We start from the raw sequence: 23,934 nt of genomic DNA on the forward strand, positions 1-23,934 counted from the left end.
CACATGGTAAGTGCTGGAGCCTGGATTTGAACCCAAGCATGTCAGTCTAGTTCCCACTAGGGTACCATAGCTCTACTCTTGAAGAGCTCCTGTGGTCTCTTTCCTTAGCTTTTCTTCTATTTCCTAGAACACAGCAACTGGTTTCAGTCTTCCTAAATGATTGTGGGGCTCCTGGAACATAGACATAGGTGAGCCATGGATCCATTTTTCAGGAAAGCTGCAGGGGAACTATGTTATGGAGACCGGAGGTAAAGCAAATGAGCAGACAGGACTGGTGTCTAAACTTCATTTATAGCTAAGAATAGCATTACACTCAGGACACCTGGGTGGCTCAGTGGGTTAAAGCCTCTGCCTTTGGCTCAGGTCATGATCCCAGGGTCCTAGGATTGAGCCCCGCTTGGGGCTCTCTGCTCAGCGGGGAGCCTGCTTCCCCTTCTCTCTGTCTCTGCCTGCCTCTCTGCCTACTTGTGATCTCTGGCAAGTAAATAAATAAATCTTAAAAAAAAAAAAAAGGCGGGGCGCCTGGGTGGCTCAGTGGGTTAAGCTGCTGCCTTCGGCGGGGAACTGGGCACTGAGCCCTTTGTATTCATTAGCTCATGTATTCTGCCCCATAACCTTGTGACAGAAATCTTAATAGCTCCATTTTCCCAGATGGGTGGCACTGAGGCCCAGAGAAAAGTAACTTCCCCAAGAATACTCTCATTGATGAACTTTGTATTCCTTGCACTTTTTGCACATGTACCTAGTTACTTGTTTTTCTGTCTCTCTGTTAGTTTGTAAACTCCAGGAGTCCAGAGGCCACATTTGGTTCGGCATAGTGCCTGCCTTAGTCACTAACGCTAATTATGGAGTCGGCTGTTTAAGGCACCAAAGGTTGAAGTGGCCTAAGGACCACGCAGGGAGATTTCACACCTAGAAAAGCATCTTTTTAACTCTCCCTTTCAAAAACCGTTTCCAGCAGCCGCTGTAACTTAAAACATCCTAGCCCTGCTGTCAAAGGAATTTGGGTCGTCCAAGTGGATGCCCAGCACCCCCCGGCAGTTCGCTTGTAAATCGTTTCCAAGTAGCCCTGGCTTATTTACACTGCCGGGGAGGAACGCCCCAGGGACGGCCAGCCAGTTCAGTTCCCGAGACTCGCTCGGCCAAGTCGACACTCGGGGAGGGCGAGGAGGAGTTCTCCTGGTACGGTTCACAAGGACGCGCCCTGGAGGCGGGGTCCTGGGAGCCGAGAGCAGGAGAGCGGTTGGCCGCTGGGCTCTTCCGGGTCTGGGGGAGGGGCGAAGTTGTAGTCCCCGCCCACATTGAGGGCGGAGCCACACCCGGGACCGTCCTTAGCTGCCGCAGGTAATGCGGTCAGGGTCTGGGATTCTCCGGGCGGTGGGTCTCAAGCTATCCTGGGCGGGGGCGGTCCCATCCTTTAGAGTAGTGGGCCCGGGCCGGGTGGAGAGCCCTGGGGAGGGTGCGATCGGACTCCGGCCCGGCGACAATGACGGAAAGGAACCAGCCTGTGCTCTCTCGATCCAGAGTCCTGTCCTCTATCGCTGCCACGCGGGGATGGTGACTGGGGGATGGGACTGGCAGGGGTGGCTGTAGGAAGTCCCCGCCCATTCGAAGTTTTCACCACTGGGTCTTGCGGACCGTGGCCAGGGGCTTAGGCCAAAGGTTGAATTTATCCATTTATCTCCCAGGAATCTCATCTATTTTCCTTCTTCACTCATCCCTCAGTTCTACTCTAAGCCGAGCCCATTGGTAGGTTCTCTGGTTGAATCTGAGAGGCCCAGTTCTGTTGGAATTCAGTGCAGAATCTAAACTAGAGACCTTTAAATAGATAATTACTTTCAGGGTGATCCCTGCAATGATGGTGGCTGGATAACCTTGCAGAGGGAGAAGGAAGTAACTTGAGGATGTAAATGGAAAGCAACAAATCAGGGAAGTTTACACTGAGAAGGGGGGGTACGTTTGAACTGAGCTTTGGAGGTTCCTTGGGATTTTCCTAGTTGACAAGACATTTCAGGTAGGGGAGGTAGCACAAGATACAAGATATGGGGGCGCCTGGGTGGCTAAGTGGGTTAAGCCTCTTCCTTCTGCTCAGGTCATGATCTCAGGGTCCTGGGATGGAGCCCTGCATTCCACCCCCCCAAAAAAATCCGGCTGTCTGCTCAGCAGGGAGCCTGCTTCCCCCTCTTTCTCTCTGCCTGCCTCTCTGCCTACTTGTGATCTCTCTCCCTGTCAAATAAATAAATAAAATCTTTTAAAAAATGATACAAGATATGAAAGGGCCTGCCATGTTAGAAACAACAAATACAACAAGAATAGCTCACTATAGCAAGAAGTGTGGCGCTGGGTTCCTGAGAAGAAGGTTGAGTCCAGAAGGCTTTGAAATCCATGCTGAGGCCAGGATTTATCCCAGAGTTCAGTATTTCCCAGCCTTTTAAAATATTTTTTTGGGGGGTGTCTGGGTGGTATAGTCCATTAAGCCTCCAACTCTTGGTTTCCAGCTGGGGTAGTGATCTCTGGAGTGATGGGATCCAGTCCCCCACCTTCAGGTTACACGCTGAGTTGGCTTGGGACTTCTCCCTCTTCCTCTGCTCCCCTCCCCAAATAAATAATTCTTTAAAATATAAATAAAAGAAAATATTTTATCTTTTGGAGTGCCTCGCTGGCTCAGTTGGAAGAACACGTGACTCTTGATCTCCGGATTGTGAGTTCGAGTCCTGTGTATGGTGTTGAGATTATTAAAAGAAATAAACCTTAAAAAAATAAATAAAACAAAATATTTTATCTTTTGATGAGTGTGAATATTTTATGGGCCCTGAAAAAAATTTTTTCTAAGATTTTACTTACTTGACAGAGAGTGAATACACCAGTAGGGGGACCAGCAGGAAGAGGGAGAAGCACACAAGGAGGGGGAACAGTAGGTAGAGGGAGAAGCAGGCTCCCCACTAAGCAGAGAGCCCAATGCAGGGCTCAATCCCATGATCCTGGGATCATGACCTGAGCTGAAGGCAGACACTAAACCAACTGACCCACCCAAGTGTCCCCCTGCAAATTTTGTATATGCCCCTTCTCCATGAAAATCACAGATACACAGAAAACTTTAACCAAAAACCTTGTATAATTGTGTTAATAAAGTTGTATTATATTTGCCTCCCAAATATAACTTTATATCAAAGTGTTGGTAATGCTTATTCAAATTAATCAGGCCCTAGGAATTGGCACATCAAAAGGAAAGTTTTTTTGTTTTGGGTTTTTTTTTTTTTAAGATTTATTTATTTATTTATTTGACAGAGAGAGATCACAAGTAGGCAGAGAGGCAGACAGAGAAAGAGGAGGAAGCAGGCTCCCTGCTGAGCAGAGAGCCCGATATGGGGCTCCATCCCAGGATGCTGAGATCATGACCCGAGCTGAAGGCAGAGGCTTAAACCACTGAGCAAACCAGACGCCCCCAAAGGAAAGTTTTTTTTTTTTTTTAAAGATTTTATTTATTTATTTGACAGAGAGAGATCACAGTAGGCAGAGAGGCAGGCAGAGAGAGGGGAAGGGAAGGAAGCAGGCCCCTGCTGAGCAGAGAGCCCGATGTGGGACTCGATCCCAGGACCCTGAGATCATGACCTGAGCCGAAGGCAGCGGCTTAACCCACTGAGCCACCCAGGCGCCCAAAAGGAAAGTTTTTAAGGAAGAAACTGACCCGATTTGTTCTGTGTTTTTGTTTTTAAAGATTTTATTTGTTTATTTGACAGAGATCACAAGTAGGCAGAGAGGCCGGCAGAGAGAGTGAGAGGAGGAAGCAGGCTCTCTGCTGAGCAGAGAACCTGATGCGGGACTTGATCCCAGGACCCTGAGATCATGACCTGAGCCGAAGGCAGAGGCTTTAACCCACTGAGCCACCCAGGCGCCCTGTTCTGTGTTTTAGGTGGAAGATAATTTAAAATGTCTAAAAAGTGCCTTTCTTTCTTATGCAGAGGATACCATGAAGCTGCTGCCAGTCTTGGAGCCTGGAGACAAGCCCAGGAAAGCAACATGGTCTGTAAGGAAGGATTCAGACAGAGAAAAACAAGAGTTTTTGTTTCATTTTAAGTTGTTTACTTTCATATTTGATCATCTATGAAAAAGGGGAGAGATGAAACTGTCTGTAGTTGCTGGTAATTAGACTCAAACTGTCTGGAAAGGTCTTCAGAGGAAAGATAGTGGGGCAATAATTATTGCAGAGCAGATGTTGATTTTATTAAAATCCATTTTCTAGGAAGAGTAAGGCACTGACCATCTGGCAGCCTCAGCTCCAACACCGTGTCTTGCTTCAAGCTGTGACTCACTTTTCAGATTTTCAGGGAAGAGGATTTGGATTAAACCGGCCTTACTGTTTCTCGGCTGCTGGTTCAACCAACCCTTTATACAGCTAACTCTGGCCCGACAGGGGCAGCTGCCGTGTAGGTGCTGAAGGTACAGAGGGGAATAGTCTCCGCATTGTGGGGGCTGCCCTGAGCAGGTGATGGTGAGGAAATGTGGTCAGCACTGAAGCAGGGCTCACAGAAGGCTGTAGGGGGGAGGCAGTGCTTTGTAGGACTTTGCTTCTGGTTTGGCTTACCAGTGTCCACTCTTACTCCAAAGCCAACATACATCTGATCCTGGCATTCCCTGGTTTAAAACCCTTCATGCCTCTCTCTGATCTCTCTCTCTCTCTCTTTTTTTTTTTTTTAAAGAATTTTATTCACTGGGGCTCCTGGATGGCTCAGTGGGTTAAAACCTCTGCCTTCAGCTCAGGTTATGATCCTAGCGTCCTAGGATCGAGTCCTGCATTGGGCTCTCTGCTCAGCAGGAAGCCTGCTTCCCTTCCTGTCTCTGCCTGCCTCTCTGCCTACTAGTGGTCTCTGTCTGTCAAATAAATGAATAAAATCTTTTTTTTTTTTTTTTAAAGATTTTATTTATTTATTTGACAGAGAGAAATCACAAGTAGATGGATAGGCAGGCAGAGAGAGAGAGAGAGAGGGAAGCAGGCTCCCTGCTGAGCAGAGAGCCCGATGCGGGACTTGATCCCAGGACCCTGAGATCATGACCTGAGCCGAAGGCAGTGGCTTAACCCACTGAGCCACCCAGGCGCCCCAATAAATGAATAAAATCTTAAAAAAAAAAAAAAAGTTAAAGTTTAAAAAAAAAAAGAATTTTATTCATTCATTTGAGAGAGACAAGAGTGTGAATGCACCAGCAGGGAGGGGCAGAAGAAGAAGCACACTCCCTACTGAGCGGGCAGCCCAAGGCAGCGCTCAACCCCGGGATCCTGAGATCATGCCCCAGGTCGAAGGCAGATGCTTAACCCACTGAGCCACCCAGGCACCCCTTGTGCCTTTTTTTTTTTTTTTAAGGAAATTTTTTTTTTAAAGATTTTATTTATTTATCAGAGAGAGAGTGGGGGAGAGAGCGAGCACAGGCAGACAGAATGGCAGGCAGAGGCTGAGGGAGAAGCAGGCTCCCTGCTGAGCAAGGCCCGATGTGGGACTCGATCCCAGGACACTGGGATCATGACCTGAGCCGAAGGCAGCTGCTTAACCAACTGAGCCACCCAGGCGTCCCCCCCTTGTGCCTCTTTGATCTTAAGATAAAAACCAGAGTCCTTCAAATGGCCCATTGGACCTTGCATGATCTGTCCCTGCCTGTCTTTCCAATCTCAAGTACCCTAACTCATCCTTTGTTCTCTTTCTCTTCTTTAACACGCCTCGCACTGCAAACTCTGATACTGGTCTCTACCTGGGTCACTCTTTCCCTCCATCTTTCATCCCTCTCTTTGTCCAGCTAACTTCTACTCATTTCTCAGTTCAAATGGCGCTTCTTCAGGAAGCCTTCTCCGACCACCTCCTTCTCCCACCTCTCCTTATACAGATTAAGGCCCTCTTATGACGTGTTGTCATACAATATATCCCTTGTACTCTTTTATAGCACAATTAAAATAAAATGGATAGGGCACCTGGGTGGCTCAGTGGGTTAAGCCGCTGCCTTCGGCTCAGGTCATGATCTCAGGGTCCTGGGATCGAGTCCCGCATCGGGCTCTCTGCTCAGCAGGGAGCCTGCTTCCCTCTCTCTCTCTCTGCCTGCCTCTCCGACTACTTGTGATTTCTCTCTGTCAAATAAATAAATAAAATATTTAAAAAAATAAAAAATAAAATAAAATAAAATGGATATTTGTGAATTTATCCATTTAATGTTTCTCTTCCCAACTAATCCATAAGGGCTCTGAAGACAGAAATTTTTTGTCTTATTCACCAGGCATCTAGGTGGCTGTGTACTCTTGGATAAGTTATTTCATCTTTCAATGTCTTGGGCCCTCAGCTGTAAAAGGCAGATGATGATAATGGTACTGTCCTCCACCATGGTTGCCTCAGCCGGTTAAGCCGCTGCCTTCTGCTCAGGTCATGATCCCAGGGTTCTGGGATCGAGTCCCACATCGGGTTCTTAGCTCAGCAGGAAGCCTGCTTCTCTCTCTGCCTCTGCCTGCCCCTTTGCCTGCTTGTGCTCTCTCTCTCTCTTTGACAAATAAATAAATAAATAAAATCTTAACCAAAAAAATAGTACTGTCCTCAAGGGGTTTTGTGCAGATTAAGGGAAACCAGGGCTGTCAGGAAGTTAGCCGCGGGCATGATACATTGTTGGGAATCATTCAGGTAATAATAGGAGGTGTGAGTCTGGTTATCAGAAGAGAGATCTGGAAAAGAAATGGAAACTTGGAAATCACTGATGAATATAAAGGTTGGTGGTAACTGAGACCATCAGTGCTGATGAACTTGATAAGGTCAGCAAATGGAGATTGAGAAGTGAAGAGAATCCAGGGGTACTAAGCCTCAGGAAACAGCTGGTGGGGAAGGATTCAGAGCACAAAAACAAAAGAGCAGTCAGAAAGATGGGTAGAGAACAAAAAGAAGAGATGTGGAGAACCAGGTAAGGAGAAGGTACGAGAAGGAGGGAAGAATCAGGACCATCAGATGCCAGAGAGGTCAAATGAGACAGGGCCCGAGAAACAGCTGCAGAATTTTCTTTTCCAACCAGGAAGTTTGAAGTATGTTTTTACAGTCATGTTAAGAATAACTTTTGAGAATGAGATGGATGGGTCCTGTATTTGGTTTTTTTGAGAGTCCTAGCTCTGGCTTCTATCAGGCCAAGCTTTATGAATAGTCTGGGAAAGCTCTTAAAATCAGCACATTCTGGAGGATATTACTTGACAATGCATCGAGGGCTTGTGGCTAAAGAGCTAGGGCTGTAGGTTCCTATGTGAGTGCACCGGAAGCTCTGGCCATCATTCATTGAGATCCTCCCTATACTGGTTACAAGACCTCATCTTACCTCTTCCCAGGAAAGAACTATTGCCGTCCTCATTTTACAAATGAGGAAACTAAGGAGGGTTTAGAAAGGTTAAATGACTTCCGAAGGGTCACACTTCTCAAAAGCATCTGACCTGGGGCTTGAACCCAGTCTGCCTGAATTCACACATCATGCTCACGACTCCCATTTCATGCCTGGACACACCACTGAACTTTTCTGGCTGTCAGTTTCCCTGTCTACCCAGTGGGGACAGTTACTAGTCCAGGGCACCCCCATTAGGCTAACGTGAGATGAAGTAGTGACAAAACTGAAAAGCCAAATGTTATGTGCAAATGCAAGGTACTATGATTAATCAGGGAAATACCACTTTGCTGGATGCAACTTAAAGTGTGTGTGTGTGTGTGTGTGTGTGTGTGTGTGTAAGAGCCCTCTTCCTGGGGGACTATTTCATTGGAGTAGAAAAAACATGCTGCTGCCCAGGTCTCCTGAATACATCCTCCCTTTGGCAGGTACACCTTGACCCCACCTGGAGAGAGCCCCTGTGCTCGGGTTGGCCACAGCTGTTCTTATTTACCTTCAGTTGGTGACGCCAAGAGTGGGAAGGTCTTCATTGTTGGGGGAGCAGATCCACACAGGAGCTTCTCAGATGTGCACATCTTGGACCTGGGTAAGACCAGCACCTGTGGAGCGGGTGTCCTGTAGCCAAAGAGCAGAGCTTGTGCTACACTGGCCATGACCAGAGCATTTGTCAGGACACCAGTTCCAACTAGAGAGCAGGGATGTCCTGTAAGGAAATGAACATCCCTGAGAACTCCCTAAGGTCTCAGCAGATCTCTGGAACACATCCACCCAACCAGTAGCTTCTTTTATGGGGGGGGGGTGGGGGGTACACAGTGTCTGTTTAGAGCCCTGAACATTCAACCATTCCTTCACCAAACAAATAGTCCTCTGCGAGACATAGATGGATCTACCTCGTCTTCCGTCCACATATCCAGTTAATCACCAAGTCTCAAGTGTCTCTATCTTCATCCGTGTCTGTCCATTTCCCATACTACTACTGCAGTCCGAGCATTATTATTTCTCCACTAAACGTTCCAACAGCCTCTTCTCTAGTCTCCCTGCTTCCAAGTTTACCCCTTTACAGTGCATTTTCTTTACGTAGCCAGAGAGTACTGTCTAAAATACAAATCTGACCATGTCCCTCCCATGTTTCAAGCTTTTCCCAGCTCATTTCTTGGCTCTCCCAAACCCGCATTTGCTACACTGAGTATCCTCTAGTTCCTTGGACGTGTCTAAATCTCTGGTCCCCAAGGCTTTGCACATATTGTTTCCTCTGCTTGGAAGGCTCTTCCATTTCCCTATCATGTAGCAACTGTTCATCTTTAAGATCTCAGATTAACTATCACTTCCATCAGGAAGATTTCCCTGCTGCTTCTGGACTAGCTTAGGCATTGCTACTTGTATCTCTCCTCTTAACACTAGTATCATTGCTGGCCCCCAAATATCTGGGGATCCTCCCCCACATGAAGCAATTCTGCAACACCTGCTGAGTATCCCACAACGCGGTTCAGTTCTGACACGATCCACCTGGACTTAACTTCAGATCCCACAGGTGAAGGGCCCAGTCCTATATGACTCTCTCACCCCTTCCCCACTCCAGATACTAACTGTAAGTTCATGTTGCTGCCTGTGCTTCTGACCTACCAACTTTAAATCAGAGATTCCCATGATCCCCTCCTCGGGTTCCATTAGTTTGCTAGAGTGTCTCACAGAACTTGGGAAAATCGTTTGCTTACTGGATCACTGGTTTATTATAAAAGGATATAACTCAGCTACAGCCAGATGGAAGAGATGCATAGGGCAAGGAACGGGGGAAGGGCACGGAGCTTCAAGATGCTCTACAGGTGCATGGTCTCCCAGCAACTCCTTGTGTTTACCAACCTGGATGCTCTCCAAACCCCTTCTTCCGGGTTTTTCTGGAGGCTTCTTTACACAGGCATGATTGATTCAATTACTGGCCACTGGTGATTGATTCAACCTCTATCCCCTCTACCGTTCCTAGAGGTCGGGGTGGGAGGCTGGGGCTGAAAGTTCCAAACTTCTTCTTTTTTTTTTTTTTTTTTAAAGATTTTATTTGTTTGTCAGAGAGAGAGGAGCGAGAGTGAGCACAAGCAGACAGAGTGGCAGGCAGAGGCATAGGGAGAAGCAGTCTCCCTGCCAAGCAAGCAGCCCAATGTGAGTGGGACTCGATCCCAGGACGCTGGGATCATGACCTGAGCTGAAGGCAGCTGCTTAACCAACTGAGCCACCCAGGTGTCCCGAAAGTTCCAAACTTCTAATCATATGGTTAGTTCCCTTGACAACCAGCCCCTATTGTTAGGGCTTTCCAGAAGTCACCTCATAAACGTAAACCCAGGCACTTGTTATGTAAGACACCTTTACAATCTTATAGTTTCGGAAATTCCAAGGGTCTTAAGAGCCCTGTGCCTGGAACTGACAAAGATCACATCTGTATTTCTTAATATAAATCACAGTTTGTCAGTCCACCTTCTGTATGTCCATAGTATTCTGTGCTTTCCCATTCTTCTCCCCCTTCACAGCTCTTATCCCATGTGATTGGTTTTTTGTCTGTCTTCCCCACAAGAGTATAAGTTCCTTGAAAACAAGGAACATAGTTATATTATCCATCATTGTATCCCAAGCCACTGTCCTGGTGCCTGGCACAGAGTAGGTGCTTTTTAAAAAATTAATTTGTTGTTGTTGTTGTTAGAGAGTGAGTGAGGGCACAAATGGCAGTGGGTACAGAGAGAGAGGGACAGGGAGAGATTCTTTAAACAGGCTCCATGCTCTGAGCGCAGAACCCCACTTGAGGCTGGGTCTCCTGTCCCTGAGATCATGACCTGAGCCAAAATCAAGAGTCAGACACTTAACTGACTGAGCCACTCAGGCCCCCCAGAGTAGGTACTTTTTAAGTATTTGGGTGGATGGATGAATGGATGGATGAATGAATGAATGAATGAACAAGGAATGAATGGTAGCCACTCCGGGCTACACGCAATAGGCAGAAGAAAACCAGTGGCCCACATACAAGTTTGTTAGGTCCATGTCACATGGCTGTTATTTTGATCTCAGTTGTTCACCAACCAAATGTGCAAAGGTCTACATATGAAAATGGAAATGGCTTGGCTTCTGATAATTTTGGGAGATCTGACATCAGTAGCCCTGCATGTCTACATGACAACAGTAGAGATGCCCCCTCTCAGGGGGGTTCTCATCCCCCAATGTGCCACCTTCCCTCCTGCATAGCCATCTGAATTACACCGGGCACTAGGAAATCAAAGGCAAGTGAAATCTCTTCCTGCCCTCAAAAAACTCACTGTTTAGATCACAAACATTTTTGGTGGGACTTAGTACTAGCTTTGTGACCCTGGCTAAGCTGTCTGAACCATCTGGGCTTCAGTGCCCTGTAAAATGGGGACTCCCCTTGGCAGTTGTGAACTTGTTTTAGCCAGAAATCGTTTAGTTGAAGGTAACAGAAATTCTCTTAAACTGGCAGAAAAATAAGGAAGAATCTAAACATAGGAAATACAGCCCATCCTCAGGAGAGAGCAGAAAAAGGAATTGGAAAGCCGTCAAAAACCATCTGCTGTCTCCCTGACTCTCTCTGGGGGATCTACTTTTTTTTTTTTTTTTTTTTTTTAAGATTTTATCTATTTATTTGACAGAGAGAGATCACAAGTAGGCAGAAAGGCAGGCAGAGAGAGAGAGAGAGAGAGGGAAGCAGGCTTCCTGCTGAGCAGAGAGCCCGATGCGGGACTCGATCCCAGGACCCTGAGATCATGACCTGAGCCGAAGGCAGCAGCCCAACCCACTGAGCCACCCAGGCGCCCCGGGGATCTACTTCTTTATGTTGATGTTTCTTTTCTCTTCTCTGGACTTCGACTTTAGCTCTTTCTCCACACATGATAGAAGAAATTCAGAAATCTGTTTGAATTCCAGCTTCTCTGGAGGGAGGTTCTGAATGACCCATTTTGGGTCAAGTGACTACCTTTGAACCAATCAGTTGAAGCCAGAAAGTCAAGGTTTTGTAATACAAACAGGTCTTCTGGGATCTCCACCCTGATGGTTGGTAGAATGGGGACAGTTTCCCTAGAGAAGGGTTTCTGGACTAGGCAGATTACCCCTGAAGTTTCTATTATAGGACTTTTTAGAATTTGACCATATTCTCCTGCAAGTGACGTGATGATTGTTCACTTACGCTTTTGACCATTTCCCCCTCTCTCAAGTCTGCCAATTAATAGAAGCAGTTGGCAGCTCCAACGCTGGGGCTGAGTGAAATGTCTTCTAGGAACATACCGGTGGGATTTGGCCGCTGTGGAGGGCCTCTTGCCCCGTTACGAGCATGCCAGCTTCATTCCCTCTTGTGCACCTCATACCATCTGGGTGTTTGGAGGTGCTGACCGGTCAGGAAATCGCAATTGCCTGCAAGTTCTGAATTCTGGTAAGTGGCCAAAAGTTATTTTTATTTACCTAAATAAAGAAGTAATTCCAATTCCATTTCCTGGAGCAAAACTCATTTGGATTGTCCTGAATAATTCATTTAACTTTGCTTACCTCTTAGAAAATAGGAATTTTCATTTTTTTAATTTATTTTCTTAAATATTTTACTTATTTATTTGAGAGAGAAAGTGAGAGAGCATCAGCGGGGGTGAGGGCTAGAGAGAGAGGGAGAAACAGACTCCCCGCTGAGCAGAGAGCCTGATGCAGAGCTCAATCCCAGGACCCTGGGACCATGACCTGAGCTGAACGTAGACACTTAACTGACTGAGCCACCCAGGTGCCTGAAAATAGGAATTTTAACATCTAGCAGAATCTGAAAATAACAGAATTACATCCCCCCTCCCCTGCCTCATACCATGTACAACCATCAACTTCTTAAAAGCCAAAACTGAAAGAAACTTCCGAGAACAGCGCAGCCAAGGGGACAACCAGGTCAAGGGGAAGTGAGTTTCCTAAAGTCACCAGGGAGTCAGTGACTGAGCCAGCCTAGAACCTGTCACCTAGATCAGGGGGTCTCAAATGGGGGTGACTATGTCCCCCAGGGAACACTTGGCCAAGTCTGGACACATTTTTGGTGATCAAGCTCGCGGTGTGGGGGGTTGCTACTGGCATCTAGTGGGCAGAAGCCAGAGATGCTGCTATCCATCCTGTAATCCACAGGACAGCATCCCATTATGGCAAGTTATCTAGACTCAAATGCCAATAGTGCCAAAGTTAAGAAACCCTGACCTAGATCCTCCTTTTATGTTTCTTTTAGCCAAATAGTGCAAAGTTCCTGCCCAGCCTCACTGGCAGTTTTATCACAGACAAAACAGTTAAGGAACATCTCTTCTGAGAGAATGTTCCTGAACTTCCCAGGGGAGGTGGACTTGTCTTTTTGTTAAAAATTGTAGTTTTAAAAAAATTGTAGTTAAAATTTTTGGGTTGTTTTAATAAACATAATTCATTGTAAAATATTTGAAAAAAGTGTAAAGTGGACAGAAGACATCCACGATCCTATGACATTCAGGGTACTGATAACCTCTCTGTGTGCTTCCTTTCTTTTATTTCTCTGCATTTTTGTAAGCCTGAGTTCATACTAATTCAATTCTACACTAGGGTGCCTTTTTCCTTTTCATTTCATAGTTACTGTATAAATAATTTCCTATTAACTTTGTTTTAACATCACTTTTAATGGCTGCATGATCCTCCATTTTGGGACAATACTATAACTTAGTTTGTTTTCAGATTTTTACCATTGTAAATAACAAGGTGTGAACATCTTTGTTCAGAAGTGATTGACAATTATTTGCTTAGAATTCATGCCCAGGGTGCACCTGGGTGGCTCAGTGGGTTAAAGCCTCTGCCTTCGGCTCAGGTCATGATCCCGGGGTTCTGGGATCGAACCCCACATCGGGCTCTCTGCTTGGTGAGGAGCCTGCTTCCTCCTCTCTCTCTGCCTGCTTCTCTGCCTACTAGTGATCTCTGTCTGTCAAATAAATAAATAAAATCTTAAAAAAAAAAAAAAAAAGAATTCATGCCCAGAATAAAAAAGACCAAAGTAAAACACTGTGAACTTAAAGGCTTTTGATCCATGCTACCGACTTGATGTCCAGAGTTTTCTAACTGCTGCTCTCTCCAGCTCTGATTAATAGTGCATTTTCACTCCTGACTGGCATTGAAATTATCTTTTATTTTTAAGATTTTATTTATTTATTTTTCGTGGGACTTGAACTCACAACCTGGGCCTTGAACATGGGGATTAAACTCACATGGGCTTGAACTCATAGCCCTGAGGCTTAAACTCACAACCATGAGCTCAAGATCTGAGTTGAAATCAAGAGTTGGTTGCTTAACCAACTGAGCCATCCAGGCGCCCCAGGATTTTGTTTTTAAGTAATCTCTGTGCCTAGTGTGGGGCTTAAATTCATAATCCTGAGATCAAGAGTTGGACATTCTGCCAGTGAGCCAGCCAGGCACCCCTGAATTTATCTTTTTATTTAAAAAAGATTTTATTTATTTATTTGACAGATGGAGATCACAAGTAGGCAGAGAGGCAGGGGGGGAGGGGGGAAGCAGATTCCCCGCTGAGCAGAGAGTCCAATGTGGGGCTCGATTCCAGGACCCTGAGATCATGACCCGAGCTGGAGGCAGAGGCCAGCCCACTGAGCCACCCAGGCGCTCTTGAATTTATCATTTTTAAACACTGCTGATTCAATAGGCAACAGACTTTTATCTAATTATTTAAATATGCGTTTTGTTAACAATGAGCAACCTGGACATTTTTCACACGACAGTCCACTCTTGCCCAGTGCTCTCAATAAGATGCTTGTTTGCAAACAGATGGTCTTCTGTTCCATTGGGATAGTCATAGTTCTTACCTTGTTAAGTTTGGCTAGGATATAAATTCACTCAGTATCTGGCACACAATTAATGCTGGGTAGTTGTTTTGATTGATGTAGCTATGGTTTAGCAGATGGAATCTGGATCCCTGGCCTTTTGATTTTCAATGATGGCATCCATTTGAATAAAATAAGGAGAATTTAGAAAGCTTCTGTCAGAGGAGTTGATTTTCTACCCGATCCCTTTCCTCTTCTAGAAAATATAAGTTGACACGATGCCCCCAAAATATGAAAAATGTGAGTCATTAGCTATTTTGTTACTAAGTCCAGTCTGTTGAAAGGCTTAGGAGTCCTTTGTGGTTATTTGTGCTGGTGTTTTGATGTGGGAGCAACACAATCCCAGGATTTTCTGATCCCAGAGGATGTGTACCTTCTAACTCCCCCTAAGATCCAAAAGCTCTCCAAGATCCATAACTCTCGAGATAATTACATTTTGCTTTGGATAGAGGCTGAGACTTGTTTCATCTCCAGGTTTGTGTTTGAGTTCCATACATATTACAGATGCTACCTGTGGCACTCTGGATGCTGAATGAAGACCTTTCCAGGGGCACCTAGGTGTTTCTGTCAGTTGAGCATCTGTATTTGGCTCAGGTCATGATCTCAGGGTCCTGGGATCGAGCTGCATGTCAGGCTCCCTGCTCAGCGGGGAACCTGCTTCTCCTCTCTCTCTGCCCCATCTCCCCACTGGTTCTCTCTCAAATAAAAATCTTTAAAAAACAACAAAAAAGACCCTTACAAAAGGCATAGAATTTCCTAGGCAAGAAATCATTCCTGGGGTGTTGTGGTGGCACGAGTGTGGGACTTTTGACAGATCTGAGTTCAAACCTCTGCTCTGCTACTCACAAGTGCTCTGACCTGGGGGGAAGGGTTTAAATTTTCTGAGCTTCAGTTCCATCGCCTACAAAATGAGGCTGCTTTCCATCCACCTTCTAGAATTGAGTGGTGATGACAGACAAAATGCTAAGGACAGGGCACCTGGGTGGCTCAGTGGGTTAAGCCTCTGCCTTTGGCTCAGGTTATGATCTCAGGGTCCTGGGATCGAGTCCCGCATCGGGCTCTCTGCTCAGTGGGGAGCCTGCTTCCCTCTCTCTCTCTGCCTGCCTCTCTGCCTACTTGTGATCTTTCTCTGTGTGTCAAATAAATAAATAAAATTTAAAAAAAAATGCTAAGGACAAGGTTTCTGCACAAGGAAGGTGCTCAATTAATGCATCTGTTTCTATAAAACTCATGCTGCATTCTAAAAAGAGAGAGGCTTCTTTGGACCTCCCCCAGATGGTTTAATTTTTTTTTTTTTTTAATCAGAGAGAGAGAGGGAGAGAGTGAGCACAGGCAGACAGAATGGCAGGCAGAGGCAGAGGGAGAAGCTGGCTCCCAGCCCAGCAAGGAGCCCGATGTGGGACTCGATCCCAGGATGCTGGGATCATGACCTGAGCCGAAGGCAGCTGCCTAACCAACTGAGCCACCCAGGCGTCCCACAGATGGTTTAATTTTATTCTCAAGTCAGAAGAGTGGAAAATACATTGATCTTGGTGGTACTGAATGGAATCTGAATCCTAACTCAGACATTTATTAGCTATGTCACTTTATTTTATTTTATTGTAGATTTTATTTTTTAAGTAAACCTCCACATCTAATGTGCGTCTTATATTTACAACCCCAAGATCAAGAGTTGCACACTCCACTGACTGAGGCAGCCAGGCGCCCTAGCCATGTCACTTTAAACAAATGACTTCATCTGTCTCTGCTTCAATTCCCTTATCTGTAAAATGGAGAAACTAATATTTACTTGGTACAGACTATTTAGAAGGAGCTATTATTATTACTACTGACACTGTGATTGCTTTATCTATTTTCTTTTAATGGCCACATAGTCTGGGAAATTTGGCAGATTTAGTTCTAGCCACTAATGGGGAGAATTTTAGCAGGTGTTGGGCTGTTCTGAATGGGCCCAGGGTAGTCAGTAAAGGAGAAGAGCAATCAGAGAGGATGTTTGAAGGAAGATCTCCAAAACCAAATTGACCTCATTCTTAATTTTCAGTCTTGGGGGATTTGACTCTATCTGAGAAAATTCTCAGTATCCCCTATGACCCCTCCTTGATTTCCTTGGCACGAGAACCCTGCCTAGACTTCTGCTGTCCACCTTGGGGTTGGGGGTGTGGAAGGTAACTGTGCCTAGCCTCAGAGTCAAGATATGAGGTCCATCAGCCTGGATATTTTAGGTGCCTACCTTTTCTCTCTGGACCAGAAACGAGGACTTGGACCGTGCCCGAGGTGACCAGTCCTCTGCCCTCCCCAAGAACATTCCACACATCCTCTGCGGCCATTGGAAACCAGCTGTATGTCTTTGGGGGCGGAGAGAGAGGCGCCCAGCCCGTGCAGGATGTGAAGCTGCATGTGTTTGACGCAAGTATGGACTGGCGGGCACCCTAGGGCTGCCACTTACCAGGTCAGAGCCACCCCAGCCTACGGCTTACCTGATGTAGGAGGCAGAGATTAGAAAATGACACTTTGTCCGACGTTTCACTTCTAGATGTCTTTGACGTGTCCCTTACCTAATATCTTGCTCCCACAGCAACATGTGCATTTAAAAAGGTATAAATGGTCAATTTAAAATATTTAAACAGTGTAATTTATAAAGCAAAAAAACCCAAAAGTTTCCTCTTTAGCCTTTTCCTTTCTACTCCCCAAACAGAGGGAAACACTCATAGCAGTTCCTGATGTGTCCTCCTAGACTTGCCTATGCATTTATAAATCATATATATGTGGGTAAATGGACATTTATGACTCTTCTGCGAATTTTGAAATGATACAGAAACCTTGGAACACATACATGGGATCAGATTATAAATACATTTCTGCGGCTTACGTTTGCAGGGGTGAGGCTCAACCTCCATAGGTGAAAGCATGCGTTTTTGAGGCTGCTGAACCTGGACTCAGGACCAGACCTGACAGACACTTCCTATATTACTTCTGACCAGTCAATCTCTCTAGGTCTTAGTTTACTGATCTGTAAATAGAGATAGCAATAGGGCCTACTAAAAAGAGCTGGGAAGATTAAATGAGATAATGTGATATGGTGCATAGCACAGTGGCTGGCGTACTTCAGGAAGCACCTCAGGAAGATGAACTGTGGTGATCCCTTCATTTAATCACACACATGGATGTTTTCTAAGTCAATACCAGTTTCCTTGCAGAGCCTATCCTGTGGGTAGGCTCTGCATTCATTTTCCTACTGATTGACTTTTTGCTGACAGTCCGACAGCGAACATATACATTAACTTTTGTGTATGTTACCAACATTTAGTAGATGCTTAAGAGTGGAGTTCCTGGGTGAAAAAGATGTAAACATTTGGAATTATGAGACCTCTTGCCAGATTTTTGCATAAGGAGCATCTATTTACATTTCTTCCTCTTACTAGTAGGCATTGATGAATAACAATTTACAAATAACATGACCAAAATAATTTTCATGTGTGTTTTTCAAGAGAGACGCAGCCTTTTTTGAGAAGATGGAATAAGCAAAATTTCAAACTTCCAAAGTAAAATTGGAATAATGAAGACACCTCACAGTATGACTTTTGTCTTTGCAAATCTTTTAAGGAAGTTTCTAAAGTTTTTAACTAATGTTGGTTTTGAATACACGAAACTCTAAGGATTGAGGAAAAAATGTACATATATATGTATGCTTTATATGTAGTTGTATATATAAAATACTGTCACTCCCAAATTATTCACTTCTCAGTGTGTTTACAGTCTTTTTTTTTTTTAAAGATTTTGTTTATTTATTATTTGACAGACAGAGATCATAAGTAGGCAGAGAGGCAGGCAGAGAGAGAGGAGGAAGCAGAGAGCCCGATGTGGGGCTCGATCCCAGGACTCTGGGATCAAGACCTGAGCCGAAGGCAGAGGCTTTAACCCACTGAGCCACCCAGGTGCCCCCTTTTTTTTTCTTTTTTTAAACAGCAGATATGGGGCACCTGGCTGGCTTAGTCACTAGAGCATGGGACTGGTTGGGCGTAGAGTCTACTTAATAAAAATAAATAAAATTTAAAAATAGCAGAGATAATTCTACATGTAATATTTATATCCTATATTTTTCATTTAAGTACTTTCCCTGTGATTGGGAGGTTTTCACTATTTTTATTTATTTGTTTGTTTTTAAGATTTTATTTATTTATTTGACAGACAGAGATCACAAGTAGGCAGAGAGGCAGGCAGAGAGAGAGGAGGAAGCAGCCATCCTGGGGCTTGATCCCAGGACCTAGGGATCATGACCTGAGCTGAAGGCAGAGGCTTTAACCCACTAAGTCACCCAGGTGTCCCTTTTTGTTTGTTTTAAGTAGGCTCCACACCCAGGGTTGGCCTTGAACTGATTCTGAGATTAAGAGTCTCCTGCTCTACTGACTGAGCCAGCCACGTGCCCTAGTCTTCAACATTTTTAATAAATACATACTGTTCTGTCATGACTGTGGTAATAACAGTCATTCACCTGTTGAGTCACTGAAGCTATTTTCAGTTCTCCCCTCTTAAAAATAATGCTATGATGAATGTGTTTGTGCATAAACCTTTTTCAGATTATTTCAAACTGTATTCGTTCAAACAGTGGGGCTCCATGCACAACCTTTAGACATGCCTCCCATAGCAATTCTAACACAAACTCTCACGCACTGAGTAATTCCTCTAAGCCTATGCCTTATGTACATCATCTCATTTAATCCATACTTTAACCCTGAGAGCTGTAGTATGCTTACCCCCATTTTACAACCGTGAAAACTAGAGCTTAGGGAATTCGCTGGTAAAAGGCCACGAAGTTGTTCAATGAAATGAGCCAGTCTTAATTCCATACCTCGTGTTCTGACTCCTACTCTATACCGACCCTTTAGCAGGCCCTGCTACGTTTGAAAGTAGTCTTTTTTTACCCCCATGCTTCCAGCAAATCAGTCAAAGATACACTGTTAAGGCCTGTCGTGGAAGAAACAGTCTCATTCTTTTGAACTCTGGAGCAGTTCCAGGCCAAAGCAAAGAATAGTTTCCCAATGCCCAGTAGAAGGGGCAGGCATGTTAGGTAGTGAATTCTCTAGCCCCGGAAGTGTTCAGGCAGAGGCTGTATGGGCTGTGGAAGGAGGGAGGCCTGGTTTGGGTTGGCATGTTGGAGTGAATGACCCCAAGGTCTCTTTGCTGGGAAGTGAAGCTTCTTCTTCCTAGCTTTTTCATCTGATGTCCGTGAATTTACTTTTCTAGACACTATGACCTGGTCACAGCCAGAAACACTTGGAAAACCTCCATCCCCCCGGCATGGTCATGTGATGGTGGCCGCAGGGACAAAGCTCTTCATCCATGGAGGCTTGGCTGGGGACAGATTCTATGATGATCTCCATTGCATTGATATAAGTAAGTAGGGTAGAGTGCATGGGGGTTTGTCTTCTTAAAATTAAATAAAATATGCTTTGATAGAATATAGCGCTGCCCTTAAGTGTGGGTAACCGGCCAGCTAGCAGAATCTTGGCTAGATTTCTGTCAATTGTGGCTGGAATAATAATAAATAATAAAACTGGGGCGCCTGGGTGGCTCAGTGGGTTAAGCCTCTACCTTCGGCTCAGGTCATGATCCCAGGGGCCTGGGATCGAGTCCCGCATAGGGCTCTCTGCTTGGCAGGGAGCCTGCTTCTCCTCATCTCTCTCTCTGTCTGTCTCTCTGCCTATTTGTGATCTCTCTCTCTGTCAAATAAATAAATAAAATCTTTAATAATAATAATAATAATAATAATAATAAAACCAAGGAAAGCAATCCCTTTCTGAGTACTTGCTATGTACCCAGCCATGAATTATCTCTTATGCTTCCAACAACCCTGGTCCTTCATTAAAATTCATTATTCTTTGTATTCCCTGACTGGATTCCCTGGCTGGCATTAACCATTAACCCTGTGCCCATGAGGGGCATGGACAACTTCGAATGTGTCTAGAGGTAGCCATGCTAAATAGTTAAAAACACCAGGAAGAGGGAGCCCCTAGGTGGCTCAGTCAATTAAGCATCTGCCTTTGGGTCAGGTCATGCATGATCTCTGGATCCTGGGATCGAGTCCCACATTGGGCTCCCTGCTCAAGGAGGGAAGTCTGCTTCTCCCTCTGTGCTCTCCCTCTCTCTTTCCTTCTTAAATAAATCTTAAACAGACACACAGACACACACACACACGAGAAATAGAAGAAATTAAGGAGAACATGAGAATTGTCTCTAGGGGTCTGAAGGGCTGATGTGTCCTAGAGATCCTGGACTTATTCTGGGTCATTCTTTCAGACCATGAGCTTCTTTAGGGCAGGGGCTTTGTCTCTTTTGTTCCCCAGTATATTTCCAGCACTTAACACAGTGTCTGGAAGATTGAGGGTGATGAGTGCATGCCTTGGATGGACAAACAAATGAACATCTTTTGTGTTACTGTAGAATACAAGAATTAGAACAGTGGGCAGAAGGCAGGAGAACTGCTATGCAGTGTTTTGGGCTATCTTGCCCAATAAAGGATTCTCTAGGTTGGTGACATCCGAGACTGGGTGACACTGGTTGGGATTCTTGTTCTGGTTAGGCTGGGTGATTCTCTCTTCCAACTCTGAGATGCTGGGCCCCTGCCTTGAATTGACAGATGGAAAAATATCTTCACAGAGGTGTTCCTTGCAGTGGTCGACTGAGGCTTTATTTTTAAATTATTTGTTTTTTAAGACTTTATTTATTTGACAGAGAGAGAGAGAACGAGTCGGGGGGGTGGAGAGGATGGCAGACAGAGAGGGAGATACAGGCTCCCTGCTGAGTAGGGAACCAGACATGGGACTTGATTCCAGGTCCCTGGGATCATGACCTGAGCCAAAGGCAGATACTTAACTGACTGGGCCACCCGGGCACCCCTCAATGGGGGTTTTAATGTGTATTTTATTTTATTTTTAAAGATTTTATTTATTTATTTGACAGGCAGAGGTCACAAGTAGGCAGAGAAACAGGCAGAGAGAGAAGAGGAAGCAGGCTCCCTGCTCAGCAGAGAGCCCGATTTGGGGCTTAATCCCAGGACCCTGGGATCATGACCTGAGCTGAAGACAGAGGCTTTAATCCACTGAGCCACCCAGGTGCCCCTTAATGTGTATTTTAAAAAAGAAAGTCCTACTCCCTTGTGCTGAGGAACTGCTTCCTGGCTATTTCTCTTCTTTCCTACCATGGTAATTCTGTAAACCTAAAATGCAATAATATCGTGCCTCATTTCAATGCCTGCTTGAAAAGATGCAAATATCCTTGCCAAAATAGGTTGGGAGCAAGTGCTTGAGGCAGCACGCTACAGTGTTGAGAACACAGGTTCTAGCATCAGACCTGAGTAGACACACATTCTAGCTGTGCCTCTTGCTAGCTGTAAGGTCTTGGACAAGTGTCTCCATCTTTGATTCTGTTTTTTCACCAGTAAAAAGAGAGTAGGCATTTTCAGAGGGCTGTTGTGAGCAAGCAAAATGTTTAAAGTGCCTAGCCAGCATTCCCAAATTTGCTTTCTAAGGAAGTGCTAGTATTTGAAACGTGCACACACGTAGAACTTGACTCCTTCTGGGCTCCAAATTAGTAAGTAGTGACACTCACCAAAGATAATATCCTGTTATTCGGTATGCTCCAAAGACCACTTATGTCAGAATCATCTGAGATACTTGCTAAAACTGGAGAGTACTGAGCTCCTCCTCCCTCCCTGGACACCCAAACAGAATTTGAAGCTCCCTCAAGTAATTTCTGCGCCCATTAAACCTTGCTGTATTACCTCTCAGAGTGCTGAGTGGATCAGTTTGCACACTGCTGGAGTCTGACAGGTAAGGTGGAATCCATCTTCTAGGTCATGTTGTACCCACTTGCTTTCTCTTGGCAGGTGACATGCAGTGGCAGAAGCTAAGTCCCACTGGGGTACCTCCCACAGGCTGTGCTGCCCACTCAGCTGTGGCCGTGGGGAAACACCTGTATATCTTTGGAGGGATGACTCCTACAGGAGCGTTGGATACAATGTACCAGTATCACATAGGTGAGCAGGTGTTCACTGTGGGTCTTTAAACAAATGTTTAAGCAAATGTGATCATTCTTTGAAAGTATCAAGGTGCTTTGTTTTTTCTCTCCACATAAATCCAAAGGAACAAAGGCCAAACTTCAGGGAATGACATCATTAAAGCAGCAGCCATTAGCTTTTTGTTTTTTGTTTTAAGATTTATTTAGTTTAGAGAGAGAGAGAGACAGCATGAAGGGGAGCGGCAGATGCAGAGGGATTATCGCAAGCCCATTCTACACTGAGCGCAGAGTCGGACATGGGGCTCAATCTCACAACCCTGAGATTAGGACCTGAGCCAAAACCAGGAGTCTAAGACACCTAACCAACTGCACCATCCAGGAGCCCTAGATACTTCTTTCTTTCTTTCTTTCTTTTAAAGATTTTATTTATTTATTTGAGAGAGAGAGCATGAGAGGAAAGAGGTCAGCGGGAGAAGCAGACTCCCTGCTGAGCAGGAAGCCTGATGTGGGACTCGATCCTATGACTCCAGGATCATGACCTGAGCCAAAGGCAGTCGCTCAACCAACTGAGCCACCCAGGCCCCCTGCCCTAGATCTTTCTGTTGCTTCCTATTTCTGTTAGGGCTGATATAGCAAATCACTGAGCATTTCTGGAAATTTCTTAACAGAGCTTTTGTATGTTTGTCTTTTCTCTAACATAGAAAAGCAGCATTGGACCTTGCTTAAATTTGATACTTTTCTACCCCCTGGACGACTGGATCATTCCATGTGTGTCATTCCGTGGCCAGTGAGGTGTACTTCTGAGAAAGAAGATTCAAATTCTGTCACTCTAAACTATGATACTGAGAAAGGGGATTCCACCAACAAAGGAGTGACCGAAGGTGGTGACTCACATGAGGAAAGTCAGACTGACATACTGCTCTGTTTTGTGTTCGGCGGGATGAACACAGAAGGGGAAATCTATAATGACTGTATTGTGACTGTAGTTGACTAATACATGCCACATTTTTATTAAATGACAGACTTTCAGAGAAGTTAAATGAAACCTTAGCTGTTTTATACCTCCAAAATATTTTTTGCACACTATATCCCTCTTGCTCTCACCTACGCAGTAGGTGAGGAAATGGATAGCCCAAGTGCAAAAACCTCTATTAAAAGGGTTTTACCAGCAATATAGCTTAAGTAAATGTGATTGCTTTGGAGTATTGATCACAAAGGAGCACCCGGCTGGCTTAGTCAGTAGAACATGTGACGCTTGATCTCAGGGTTGTAAATTCATGCCCCATGTTTTGTGTAGAGATTACATAAAAATAAAATCTTTAAAAAGAAAATTGACCACAAAGATGTTGAAGAATAAGGCTGTATAAATCAGGGAATGGACATTTACAGGTTGAAGTCTATCTTTCTAGTATTTAGAGCTGCTTTCCAGAAAGAGGTGCAGCCTGTTGGTATTTGGTACTGAGAGCCACTGCGGACAGGGACGAAGAATGGTCCTTGTCTTTCCCAACCGCGGCTAACACCACAGCACCCAGCACTGCAGATCACTTTTTTTTTTTAAGATTTATTTATGTATTTGACAGAGGTCACAAGTAGACAGAGAGGCAGGCAGAGAGAGACGGGGGAAAGCAGGATCCCCGCTGAGCAGAGACCGCTATAGGGCCCAATCCCAGGA

The 23,934-nt window shown here is 45.1% G+C and overlaps 1 protein-coding gene across 4 annotated transcripts; it reads left to right on the forward strand.

Moving 5' to 3' along the window:
• Window positions 1-1,269: 1,269 nt before the first annotated feature.
• RABEPK (Rab9 effector protein with kelch motifs) lies at window positions 1,270-23,593 on the forward strand. 4 transcript variants are annotated; one of them, XM_004757329.3, is made up of 8 exons: window positions 1,273-1,344; window positions 3,963-4,023; window positions 7,818-7,975; window positions 11,657-11,809; window positions 16,495-16,656; window positions 19,491-19,640; window positions 22,132-22,281; window positions 22,964-23,593. In XM_004757329.3, the coding sequence occupies exons 2-8, from the start codon at window positions 3,971-3,973 to the stop codon at window positions 23,254-23,256; spliced, it is 1,119 nt and encodes a 372-aa protein (XP_004757386.1). In that variant the 5' UTR covers window positions 1,273-1,344; window positions 3,963-3,970; the 3' UTR covers window positions 23,257-23,593. The 4 variants fall into 4 exon arrangements, with proteins under 4 accessions (XP_012914223.1, XP_012914224.1, XP_044938324.1 ...); XM_013058769.2 differs by lacking the exon at window positions 22,132-22,281 and having other exon boundaries at window positions 1,270-1,344; XM_013058770.2 differs by lacking the exon at window positions 16,495-16,656 and having other exon boundaries at window positions 1,270-1,344.
• Window positions 23,594-23,934: the final 341 nt, after the last annotated feature.

This window comes from Mustela putorius, unplaced genomic scaffold, assembly GCF_011764305.1.
Source record: "Mustela putorius furo isolate JIRA1106 unplaced genomic scaffold, ASM1176430v1.1 tig00000596_pilon_pilon_pilon, whole genome shotgun sequence".
In the NCBI taxonomy this organism is placed as follows: Eukaryota; Metazoa; Chordata; class Mammalia; order Carnivora; family Mustelidae; genus Mustela; species Mustela putorius.